Source organism: Sturnira hondurensis, unplaced genomic scaffold (assembly GCF_014824575.4).
Source record: "Sturnira hondurensis isolate 20B ecotype Veracruz unplaced genomic scaffold, ASM1482457v3 Scaffold0000648, whole genome shotgun sequence".
In the NCBI taxonomy this organism is placed as follows: domain Eukaryota; kingdom Metazoa; phylum Chordata; class Mammalia; order Chiroptera; family Phyllostomidae; genus Sturnira; species Sturnira hondurensis.
In genome coordinates this window covers 8891092-8904148 of record NW_028073279.1, presented here as the reverse complement: position 1 = coordinate 8904148, position 13057 = coordinate 8891092, and the positions used below count along the sequence as shown (strand labels likewise).

General features: G+C 40.8%; 1 protein-coding gene across 3 annotated transcripts in view; it reads left to right on the top strand.

Moving 5' to 3' along the window:
- The window catches only part of AK4 (adenylate kinase 4), a 68903-nt gene extending 56336 nt beyond the window's left edge, over nt 1-12567 (top strand). For all 3 annotated transcript variants that reach the window (XM_037043315.1, XM_037043307.1, XM_037043324.1), the window contains 3 exons: nt 6091-6263; nt 8096-8214; nt 9820-12567. In XM_037043315.1, coding sequence (XP_036899210.1) covers nt 6091-6263; nt 8096-8214; nt 9820-9934 — 407 coding nt within the window. In that variant the 3' untranslated portion in view covers nt 9935-12567. The remainder of the gene's footprint in view (nt 1-6090; nt 6264-8095; nt 8215-9819) is intronic.
- The last annotated feature ends 490 nt before the right edge of the window (nt 12568-13057 follow it).

Below are 13057 nucleotides of genomic sequence, written 5' to 3'. Positions count from 1 at the left end.
CATTTTATTTTTAACATATTATGGTACAGGAAATTTTATACAACAAATAATTATAAAACACAAGAACAGATACAAGGAAATTCAGATACTACCCAAGTATAATGTGCATCCTAATTTTCCCTCAAAAATTTGGGCCAAAAAATGCGGATTGTACACAGCAAAATACAATAGCCCCTTATCAGGTGTGTTGGAGAATATGTTCCTCCATTCTGTGGGTTGTCTTGCTATTTTGTTGATGTTTTTCTTTGCTGGGCAAAAACTTTTTAGTTTGATGTAGTCCTTTTTGTTTACTTTTTGTTTGTTTGTTTGTTTTGCTTACCTAGGAAGATATATCTGATAGAATAGTGCTATGAACAGTGTCTGAGGTTTTACTGCCTATGTTTTCTTCTAGGATTTTTATGGCTTCGAGTCTAACATTTAAGTCTTCGATCCATTTTGAATTTATTCTTGCGTGTGGTGTAAGAAGGTGGTCTAATTTCATTTTTCTGCACGTATCTGTCCAGTTTTCCCAAGACCATTTATTGAATAAACCATCTTTAGCCCCTTGCTGATCTTTCATACTTCTGTAAAAGCTCAGGTTCACCTTTATTCTGTGTTTGCTGAATTATTATTGAATGGCAGACTTGGAAGCCATCTAGTCCAGCTTCTCCTGAGCAGAGCTGCTTCGTCTGTATGAATGTTCCTGAAAACGGGGCACTCAGGAACGGGAAAGACTGCGAAGCTATACCTTTCTTGACTTGGATGCTCATGTGGCCCGGGTTCCTGGAAGTTGTGTTTCATTCCTGCCTTGTGGTACTCTTGTGCTATCAGCAACTTAAGGCTGAGTCTTTTTGTTAATTTGCTAGTCTGTTGAACTTAAACTCAAATTAAAGCTCATCATGATAAATCTGGGATGGATTCTGGGCACTCATAGCCCTTATTTTCCCCTTTAAATTTTCTCTGATAATTTTGACTTAGTACATCAGTTGGGAAACCCTTAAAGATGTGGAATGACTGATTTCTATTTATTGGTGCTTCTAAACCAGCAATTTTCAGCCTCTGTATGTCATGGAACACATGTACTAATTACTAAAATTCTGTCGCACACACAAAATATATTTTTTGCTGATCTGACAACAAAACAGGTATGATTTTGATTCATTCACACCGGATGGCTATTATTGTGTTTGCTGTTGTCTTTTTTTTTTTTTTATTTGACAGTCTAAGGGAAAAAAGAGGTCAGTGCCCTGACTAAACAGTCAGATGTTACATGTTTTAAACATACTTGTGGCACACTGATGTACTACAGCACACTGGTTGGAAATCACTGTTCTAAACTGTTGAAATGGTTGCATTCCAACAATATGAACATCTTCAATCTAACTCTTTAATTTTAACTTTCCTTGGACTAATGCATTTTGCATGGTTCTTTTAACTTGAACCTATTGTGAGGTTGGGAGGACATGCTAAGAGCCATTGTCCTAACAGAAGACCTTTAAGCCGCTGGAATTAACTATTCTTTGTGGCCCTTAGCAACTCTGTATGTGAGAGATGAATAGGTAGGGACTACCCAAAATAGTTTCATTCTGAGTTCAGCTTATTTTGTGCACGGTTGCATTTTCTGCCCATTCCTCCAGAGGGCCCCAGAGTTCAGAAGCATCTGGGAAGCTGAGCAGATTGGCTTGCAAGGAAATGTTAGCCAATAATAATATTTGAGCTTTTATTTGTTGGAAAAACGGTTATGTTCTCTTTTAGAGCTTCCTGTTCTTTCCTACTACTTTTTTCAGCTCCCAGCCTCTATCCCAAGGATAGTGAACAATGTTCTCTTGTTAGGGTAGTGGCAAGAATACAAGACTAGGGCCTGTGGCGGAGAACTAAGAACTTCAGTGTGGCATGATCTCTAAAATTCTTTGTACACACTTAGCAGTAAAAATGTTGAGTGTTCATCTTCAATGTATAAATATTTATGTATATATTATGTGTGCCAACACTTTTATTATGTACATTATAAAATGTATCCTCCAAAATAGAAGCTTAACATGAATGAACGCCCCCAAAATACAATAGATGTTTATTATTTGTTTTGTATGCTCCAGTAAGGCTCTCTGGAAGCTACTGCTTTAGAAAACAATTTTTTTTAAGATTTGGGAAGAGAGCAGAGGTTGATCTTGGGTTGTTTTGGCTGCAGGGACCTTTCTAATTCCAGTTGGCCAGCACCTGGTGCCCAGTGAGAGAGTGGCTTTATGTGGAAGGTGCACTTCCCGGTCTTTGCTGGAATTTCAGTGTAGAATGTACCAGGCACAGGATAACAACGGGAGTAAGGCATGCCTTAAATCTTATGTCAGAAAGTTCATCTTCTAGGCCAAGCTCTGGTGCAGTGGAGGGGAAGTAAGCCCTAATGACGACTAATAGACGCAGCGCAGTGCCCAGGCCTGCTCCCAGTATTCTCTCTCTCGCAGCCCGGTTGTGATCTACAGTGAGCTGTTAGGGGAAGGGAAGCAGAGGAAAGGGTCTGATTGCGGGTGTGTAGTACTTTAAAGGTATTTAATGGGAAAGATAAAAGAGGCATGGTTCTATCTGAACTCTCCTGAGACTCCTTCCTACCCTCCATTTTATGTAGCCGTATATTGAATTGAGCCCTGAGGGCTCACATGGGTCCAACCTTGCTCTTTGGGGACTCAGATAACATCATATCGTTAGCTACCTGGTAGCTATTATGTATTTGGGGCTCAAGAATACACCGAAGTGCTGTAAAGCTGCAATTACAAAATTCAGTTTGTTTTTAAACTTAATGATCAAAAGAGAAGGTGCTTATTTACTAAATTGATATTAAAGCAATCAAGCCATTCCATAATAGAAGGAAGCTTACATATTGGGTTTATAGAGCTCAAAAGAGTCATAAATTTCATGGATTTAAACTTGGATTTTAAAATAAGGTGGACTAGTCAAATAAATATGGTCACTGAATGGAAAACTAGAAGATAACTACCCTAGTGTTACATTTAAATGTTTGCCCACTGTATGCCAGGCATTGCTGCCTTCGAAGGCCAAGGCCAAGGTTGCTATGGTATACTTGGGTGATTTGGGCAAATAAGACATTTCACTTCCCCAAATGTCAAGTGGTCATAAACCCAGTGTAATAGAAATTACGTTGAGATTTGGGGGAAAAATCTAGTAGTCAGCAATTCTTTATTTAAAGGTAAGTTTTTTTTTCCATTCTGAAAATAACTCTGTGCTCAATTAGAAAAAAATTATGAACTATAGAAGAGTAGAAAGGAATCACACATCCTTTTATTGCAAAAGAGATTCACTATGAACATACTTTCTGGTATAATTTCATAACATTTGGGTGCCTTTATATGAAGGGGCTGCTTAGCCAGAGTGAGTGTGGGAGGAAGGGTGGCTGGGTGACTGTTAGCATAAGAGCCTGGACTACAAAATCAGAAATACTGAAGTCCTTGTTGAATTTCTTCATTGAAACCAGCTTGCCTGCAAAGTGGATCAGAAGAGGCCAGCTCTGACAACGTGAAAGCAGTTTGTTCTGATGTGTATGTAATGCTGGGACAATCCTTTTGCCCAGTGGGAACATGTGTATACCTCAGGTTGAGCACGTGATAGCCATTGTACTGAGATGTTACCTGCAAGATAAGTCTTTCCCATCTCTGTTTGAACTTATTCTCTCTTTCCTGGTCATAAGAGGAGAGTTGAAATGTTACTGTAAGTTTAGTTCTCTCTGTTCTTGTGTCCTCTTGGGAGGAGATGCTACTTAATTTATACCTCTTCTGTAATAAACACTATCAAAAGTTACATACTGGGGCGGTTGGATAGTTTCCCTTGTTGGAGAAATTAGAAAGTAAGCTCCGAGGGAAACCTAGAACAAATCATCTGTAGGGAACGTCCAGTTTTATTTTTTCCCAATCCATTGCCAAACAATCCTTTTGTCAAATACAATAAAAACAAATTCCTAGAAAAATTAAAAAACAAACTGAAGCCCAAATTTTAGATTCAACAGGCATAGAGTTACTCTGGAATTGCTAGGAAATTCCTAAATGCTTTTTCTTGTTTCTTTGCTTTCTGTGACCCAGACTTGCACTGAACAGCAGACCCCATGTTGAATTTTGTAAGAGTTGGAAATAATGTCTGATGAGCTTGCAAGCTCAGATGTAAAGTATAAGCAAGTTTATCCGTGCATCAACTTTGGAAATAAGGCCGTATACTAAATTGCCCAACTGTGTCGATGTTTTTTAGGTGCTAAAGGAGATAGCAATGATCAAATCAAAGTCCCTTTTCTCAGGAAGTAAGGTAGGGATGGAAAATCAGTAAATACTAAGAAATTGTTTATAGTAAAAATAACAAAATGAAATAAGTAATAAGATGGAAAATGGGAGGGGAGCGGGGCTATTTTAAATATACTAGTTCAAGAAGTCTCCTTCCTGGGAAGTTAGCTACATATGCCCATATGCCCCAAATGGTAAGGAGTCAGATAGTTAAAGATCTGCAGGAAGAGCATTCTGGGTGTAGAACAGCAAGTGCAAGGCCCCGAGGCACCTGACCAATGCTCCATGATGGAAAAGAGCTAATGAGGCCTGCAGAGAGCAGTGTTGAACGCAAGTTGATGCTGCCAAAGTCAACTTTGGGCTTCATGTCTTTTGGTAATGGATAAAAGAAGAATGAATTAGAGAAATGTAGATCAAGAAAATGGTATCATGGGCAGCCTGAAGGTGAAATTGAAATTGTGCAAATAGGTGAGTTGGGTTGCAACTGGGTAACATGCAGGACCCAGGAAAACCAGGAATTTCCTCCATGACTTAGCCCAGAGTCCTGCAGTGTGAGGAGTCCAGGCCTGTTTTTTTTTATGGAAAAGATAAGGAGCCTGGGAAGGATGGGCTGTGGAGAGAGGGGCCCGGCCTCATGGACAGGTGATGAGGAAGACTTGGAAGGGAGTATTGGGGAGTGTTCAGCAGTGGTTGGTACCTGAAGCAGGGGCGTGGCGATAGCCTTTGGATGGAATATGTCACATTTAACTCGACAAGCACTCTGAAATCAATTTGACCTTCATGCCACTTTAGAATTTCAACACAGAGCATGGGACATTCATGTTCATTCATGTTTGAACAACTGACTTCTTGCAGTAGAAAAAGGAGTTCTTTGAATATGAAGGGTTTTAGGGCCATGAAGACCCATCTTTGCATTGTCATCTTCATTATTTCCCAAGATGGAAAAGTGGAGATAGGTTGGTGATTCAAAGGTTTCTCTTCTGAGTGTTGCACTTCCTGTTATACCTCTAATGAGCTTTCCAGCCTTCTGTTTATCTGATACTTTTTCCTAAGATTTAAAGGACATTGTTAAAAAAGTGATATTCGATACAGGAAGGTTTTCCTAACAGAGCAGACAACCTGAAATGATTCTTTTTAGAGAAATACACCACTGTGTAGTCCCATCCCAGCTAAACTTGGAGTTACATTTAAAGCAGATTAATCCCTGGGGGGAACAACAGAGTCACTAACAGTTTACACTTAGAGAAAAAAAAGAAGAGATACTCATGCGCCCCAATTTCAGTCTTGCTGTTTATTTCCCTACACGTGGAGAACCAGGCTGAGTTTATACATTTTTCAGTATTGAGATAGTTTTAAGGTCACTAGTTCTTTTGGGGTTGAACTTTTGCCCACCTCATTAAGGTGCAGGCTCCAAAGTAGCCTGAGCGAAGGATCCTACTTTAATTGATTTAGCCTCTTAAAAGCATACACAATTTTTTTGTGGCAACCCAAGAATAATATTAGCTCAAACTGATAGAGCAAAAAGGACACAAATACAACTTTGACTCTTCACTTCTTTGAAAGAAGATGAAATGGAGGTGATATAACTTGTCCAAGTTCACACAGGTAGTCAAGAGCAGAGAGGAGACTGGAGCTGGGACTTGTCTCGTGATTGTTAGATTAGTGCACTTTCTACTTTTATCATGTGGCTCCTTAATCTCTGAGTGTTCCCAGTGCTGGAACCACATTATGCAGTAGCAATTTTCTTCTGACACTAAATATGGGGGTTAGATAACATTTCATTGAATAATTGGAATTGAGAAATGTCTTGCATTTGTTGTGTGTTGGCACTTAGGTTTTCCTAGGACATTAGTTCAGGCTGAAGCCTTGGACAGAATCTGTGACCTGGATCTCGTGATCACTTTGAACATTCCATTTGAAACGCTCAAAGATCGTCTCAGCCGCCGTTGGATTCACCCTCCCAGTGGAAGGGTCTATAACCTGGACTTCAATCCACCTAATGTACACGTAAGAAAATACAATGCACTCTCACAGACTGACAAGAAAGGGGTAAAACACTTTAGTTGACAAGTGGGTAAAAGATAGGAAGAGACCATTAAAAAACGAGCAAATATGCATAGCCAACACATAGTTAAAATGCTCATTCGCTAGTAGTCAAGGAGTGTAAATTAAAATTTGTAACATCAATTCCTGGATGGGATCCGGGGAAAATGGTATTCTCATCTTTATTAGGTATATGAAACATTAATAATCTTTTTAAAAAGCAACTAGCAACAAACATTAAGGATGACTCCTGGGTGCCACAAGTTCAGTAAAATTCCAGTGAGTCTTACTATTTGAACTGAGCATTAGTGGCCCCTCGAAGACTTCTTTTTAAAATGTAAGTAGATCTGAAATTCTTTATTAGATCTCTTCTCCTTGCCATCTCAAGAAGTTTAGAATAGGGGGAAATGGATGAGCTCAGTAGAAAAGAGGATTCTGAATATGCCCTGAAGCCCAACACAAATGCTTCACATTTTGGTCTGCCTAGACCTGCCGTTGAAAAGGTTCTCGTAAAATTTGAGAAGCTTTAACACTGACTTGCTTTGCAAAGAGTGGGTTTCTCAAAAAGAACACCTGTAGTTACAGTGCTGCTCCCAAAGACAGCAGTGAAAGTACTTGTCTGGTCCAACTCAACCAGCCGCTGTGGTCTAGCTCCCCCAGAAGGAGGATGCAGTTGCCCTTGCATCATTCTGCTCTTTCTGGGAACACTTGTATTTGCTGGAGCTCTGAAGTCCCAGGAGAGATTTCTGAACTTTGCAGCCAAAAGTAAAATAAAAGGGGGGGGGGGCGGTATAGGTGAAGTACAGCTTCTCCCATCCCTGTCACTCCTGTTGTGTAAGGTAACAGACATGAAACACACACACAGTAATTATGTGGCTCACCAATAAATCCTGAGTGGAAATTATGTACCCGAGACCCTGAGCTGTAATGGAATTGCAGTGCGTTTCCAATTTAGAGCCAGTTTCTGATTATCCAGTTGAGTTGCCTAAGCCTTTGGTTCTGCTCTAGCCTGCCTTTTGACAGATTTATTTCTTTTGATTATCTCCCCTGGTGGGTTATAGCCATGGCTTGGGAGGCAAAATTCTGATGTGTTGAATTTGCTATTTGTAAGTATGGTTCCCTAGGAGGTTAAAATATATCAAAAATAAGGTTTTCTTTTTTAAAAATTTTTTTTTTAGTTTTCAGAATGTTTGTTCCTGATTATCATGGGTGAATGATATGCCTGTTTTAATGCAACTTTAGATAAGTCATTACTTGATATAGTAAAATAAGCTGAGTAGGATTAACCTTGGAAAAGCTACATGGTAGAGAATTTGGAAGTTAGCTGAGGTGGGACTGAAATATCTTCTTCTAGATTAGTGTTTTTCCTAAGTATAAACCAGTTGGTTCTTTGACACATTGAATTTTCTACATTAGGAACTCAGGCATTAGAAAGCATGTCAGTTTTAAGAATATTTAGAGGGCCAGAATGACATTGTTTGAAGGTTGCTTACTGGGGGAAGGAGGCTGCAATGAAAATTTAAACTGAATTGGAGATATCATATATCAAAAGCACTGGAACATGTTTGCAAGGATCTAGAAAGTTAATAAGATCTCAGCTCTCATGAAATAAGGTTAAATTGCTGTTAGGAGTGCCTTTTCTTCTTCAAATACTTTCATGATTATCATGGTTGTCCAGGCCTAAGTCATTATGTGATAGGAATCAAAGATGAACACATGCTTTTGCACTGCACAGTTTTTACCGGTGAAGTGGCCCAACTGTTGCCCATATTAACTGTTTCCTCTGGTCTTTGTAGGGGGTTGATGACGTCACCGGGGAACCGTTGGTCCAGCAGGAGGATGATAAACCTGAAGCAGTTGCTGCCAGGCTGAGACAGTACAAGGACGTGGCAAAGCCAGTCATTGAACTGTACAAGTGAGTGTGCTTCAGTGTTGTCACGACAGTCGGCCAATGGGAAGGTGTGGAGCTTTGTGAGAAGGGCCTGGGGTTGAGGAGGGGTAGTGTTTCTTTCAGACAGATGAGCCCTAAAAGCCCCAGCACATTCCCAGAAGTCAGATGAAATGCTGTTCGTGGGAGATAATGCCCAGTACTTTTATGCTAAAACTATAAACTCTGAAACCTGATCATCTCTGGTTGTAAATTGCATCTAGATTTATTCTCATTTTTTTTAAGTGGTTGAAATTATGGTTTACCTTTTGACACTGCCACACATAAATATCTTATTTGGGTAGAAGATTAGACAGGACTTGTGTCCTACGTGTGTCTGGAAAACTGTAAGCTGCAGATTACAAATTTGAATGGCTTCGGGGGCCAGGCAGGTATTGGAAGGAGTGTCAAGCCTGATAGGGGGCAGTTGAGGGACGGTTGAACTGTGCAGCTTCTGTGCAGCTCCCGTCAGTTATCACCACAGGGCACTCAGGCTCATTGCGACCAATGATCCTTGTTTTTCAAGAGGGAAGCAGAAATCTGGCTCTTTGTGTGGAGAAAAGTAATCCCAATTTTTATATTAGGCACAAATTTTAAAATTCTAACAGCGTGTCAGCCCAGTGAAACCCACATGTGTATCTGCGCTCAAATAGCAGTTTATAGCCTTTGCTATAGTCCATTGCTGACCTTGTCACCTCCAAACTTAGTTGGCCTTTGAATCAGAGGTTCCTGGTCAGATTATTGTGACTCATCTTGTATTTTACAACCACTGTTGAAATAATGGTTTTAGAGAAAGTAATTTGGTTTTCAGGAATGTGTGGTGAGGCAGATTTTGGATTGTCCTCAAAGAATAATGTTATTCTGTCATATATTTTTTGTTCTTTAAAAAAATTTTTCTTAATGACTGGAACAAAAAAAGATGTAAAACCACAGCTTCTGGAAGAGCCATTTGTTCTTGCCAGTCTTGTACCTCTTTTTGAACTTGACCTTGGTCTTCTGTCCAGCCTTGCGTTTCAGAGCTGGGTCTCTGAGGATGTCCTTCTTGACAGCAGTTTTGTTCAAGGGGATGTCCGCAGAGTACCTTGTGGGCATGAAGTGATCATAAGCTTTCACAAGAGACTTCATCTTTGTCATCTTGGCAGTTTTCTCCTTGTCCATGGCAGCTGTCACTTTGCGGGGATAGCAGTCCATTCCAGCCACCAGAGTATGGCTGTAGGGATGGTCTGAGGGGCCAGCATCAGTGTTCTTTGCAATGACTCAAAGCAGCATCCGTCTAGGACCAGCACTACCTTCCTGAGTTTCATAAACCTGCCGGTTTCAACAGCAGCCACTGGGGCCTTCTTTGATATGTTTTAGAGGGAAGAGTAAAAGGTGGCACCCTGGCAAGTGTGCCACGATTGAAAAGCTGTGGTCTTATTTAGATAACACCCAGTGGGGGGTATTGATGCATTTGAAGGGGCCAGTTAGGCTCTTTGTGGTGTGTGATATAGACTGTAAGATTGTGCTTGCATTTTATCCAGGACCTTCATCGGCTTTTATATTATCTTAAAAGGGAGCCTAACTTGCCTTTGTGGTTTTGACTTTGTTTTTCAGGAGCCGAGGAGTGCTCCACCAATTTTCTGGAACGGAGACTAACAAAATCTGGCCCTATGTTTACACACTTTTCTCGAACAAGATCACACCTGTACAGTCCAAAGAAGCATACTGAGCCCACCTGGAGGAAGAACCATGAGAAGTGGTCATTCTCTCAATTATGTGTGTAGTACTGGTGCCGTGTTTCAATTAGAAGCTAGCTGAGATAGCTTGCGTCTTTTCTAGTGTAAGTGGTGATCTGATATAAAAACTAATGAGTAAAAAGAGTTCATGAAGAGGCTCTTCTCTGACTTTCAAAACAAGGGTCCTCTAGACATGTTGAAGATGGCTCTGCACACGTGCCAAGCCCTTCACAAGAAAGCAAGTGCAGGCTGGATTCCAAACAGTGTGTATCCCTAGCTCCAGCTGATTTTTGACAGTCATGTTGTTGCCATAGCAGCAGCCTTTTTACCCTTGATGGCGGTGCTCTCTGTTTCTCCCTATCCCCTAAAGGCTGTTGAACCATAGCACCAGCAGGCCTGGGAATGCCAGGGGCTGTAACCTGGGCTTTGTCCCACGTTCTCTGATTTTGAGTGACTGTACCCACATATATTTTTTTCTGTTAGGAGAGCCTCCTCTTCTGAGTCCACACACCGTAGACTCTTTCCTTTTCAGACATCCTGGAGTGAAAGGATTTGACTTCTGCTACGTTTATTAGGCTGTATTTTTTTTTTACATCTGTTTCTTCCCTTCCTAGGCTATTAAATTACATGGATACTTATTGCTTTTATCCCTCTGAAATTCCTTTCTAAGAACTGAGAGCTAGGGGATGATGTCAAATCACTTCATGCACCAGAACCCGGGCTCTTGGAGGGTCTCCTTACACTGCTGGTCTGATGCTCGTGGGTGGACATCATTCCTTTATTTCGTGTGCAAAAATAAAATCCTCAGAGTCTTTTTTAAATCCTCAAAAAGTAAGAAATATTCACCTACAGAAATGTTAAAGGCTCGTATTTTCTGTATAGATGCAATAATGCCATATGGAATTACCCGACTAAAATAATAGTTTACTTCTTACTCAAGATAAAGAAAATGTGTTTGAAAATGCTGCTAAATGTAGATGCTGACAGTGTTCTCCTATGAGTAACCCACGCTTGTTGTGAGTGGTTCATAAAGGGAATGGAGCCTGTGCAGTTGAGGAGACGTGTTGCACTCGCTGTGCCTAGACCAAGTGTACAGCTTTTCAATTATGAGAAAACAAAATCTTAATTTTTTTTTATTCCAAAGATTCTTCAGGGTGGCCATAAAGTCTAAAAATACAGGTAACACTATTTTGTCATTCATTGCAATGTAATGTCAATAAATCATTTATTAAGGATTTGCTTGGTTTCCAGACTTGGTGGCCACCTTGTATAATTAATTCTTGCTCTCCTCTGGGAAGGACAATGAAATCTACTCCTGCTGCCTTAAAAATAAGTATTCCTCTTCATGCTTTGAGGTTATCCCCAGCAAGGGTCCTTTACTGTTCCTGGGAGTGACTTCAGTGTAATCATTGCTTTTCGGGTTTGGGGCAGAGGCGTAGTAAATGGGAAATGGCCCGATCCCCAATTCTGTACTCTACTCCTCCACCCTTCACTCTCTGCCTTGTCCCTTCCAGCAAAATAGACAGCTTCAGTCAGTGTCAGGGTCACTCCGTGTGTCTCAGCAGTGTTTGCTGTTTCTGAGATTGCCCAGTGACTGAGGCGCCCTTTGCTAGGTGACACCAGTAAAATACAAACACCTTTTCCATGGTCTTTGAAAGACGATGTGTGTTCCATGTTCAGTGGCCTAAAAATATATACATATATATATATATATATATATATTCTGGTTTTCTTCAACAAACTCTTTCAATGATTTTGACAAAGATTAACTTTTTATAAAAAGATTAAAATTTTTTAGAAAAGTAAATATTATGAAAAAAGCAAAATTCCAGGAACAGCTCTTCTTGGTTTTCATTCTACTGCCACACATGTGGTCCCTTCCCTGTTAGGTAGGAATAGTTTGGGTGATCTCTTAAGATTTATACCTGTCCTTGCAGTCTGTGATTCTAACCAGGTCTAAATTCATTTTGCTCTCCATTATCCTGACAGGCTTATTTAGACTTGAAAATGTTGCCGTGTTTAATGCCCTTGCAAACATAAAATAGGTGCCACTTATCAAAGGCCTACGGAGTGATATATGCAGTTTTTGGACCTTTGTAAATGCAGGGCAGGACGAAAGTAGGTACAGTTGCTTATGTGGAAAATAATACGATAATTAATAAATAATAATACAAGAATAAACTGTTTTTGCATACTTGCATCTGAAGCCTACTTTTGCCCTGCCCTGTATTTTATCCTGTGAGATAGGCACAGCCCCACATTTATCAAGGAAGAAGCAAGGTCACAGATGCGAAGTGATTTGCCCGGGTTCCTGCTGCCTATAACTAGTATAGCCAGGACCCACACTCAGGTTTTCCTGACTCTGCTGCCTGAGTTTGTTCTTGGATGCTAACTTCCTGTTTCCTGTCCCATGTAGCCCAGGGCACAAACCTGCTTGGTTTTGCTTGTATTTAAGAGCAGCCTCACATCAAATGTAACAGAGTTCCCTGTGGTGACATCTAGGTTTATATGATACTGTCCTTATTCCTTTCGCTTAAGCAAAGGAAGCTGCTACAGGAAAAATCTGAGCCCTTGGCCCTTCTCTGTAACTACTAATTTATGAATAAAATGAAAGGCTGTCAATGTAGGCTGGCTTGAGTCTGGGCTAGTCTGTGGAGAAGGTGAGCTCGTGTGCCTCACTTACCCTTTTGTGTCCATGGTTTTGTGCTTCTAAAAGGACCTTTACCCTTCAGCAACCCTCAACCATGGTGCTCACACGTAGGTCTGAGCTCCTGAGATCAGAACAAATCACTTTCTCGCTGCCACCCCAAACAAGGCCCTGATAATAACTGATCCTTCTTAAAGTTCTGGCAGATGAACCAGTGGTGATTGTGCACCTAACACAGGGTAACCCCGACTTTATATCATCTCTCTATATTACATCACATATTAATATGATTCTCAATGCCAGGTTCGCCCCTTTGCCTGCTATCTGATGTGGTGGTGCTGCTTCTCATGCACAGTTCTGGCAGAACCGGGGAGACTGGCTTCCTGTCTTACCCGCGTTACTCCCCATCGCCCTCCAGGAGCCAAACTCAGAGGAGCTCCAGCTTCAGCCAGGTTATGCCCCGCTCTTT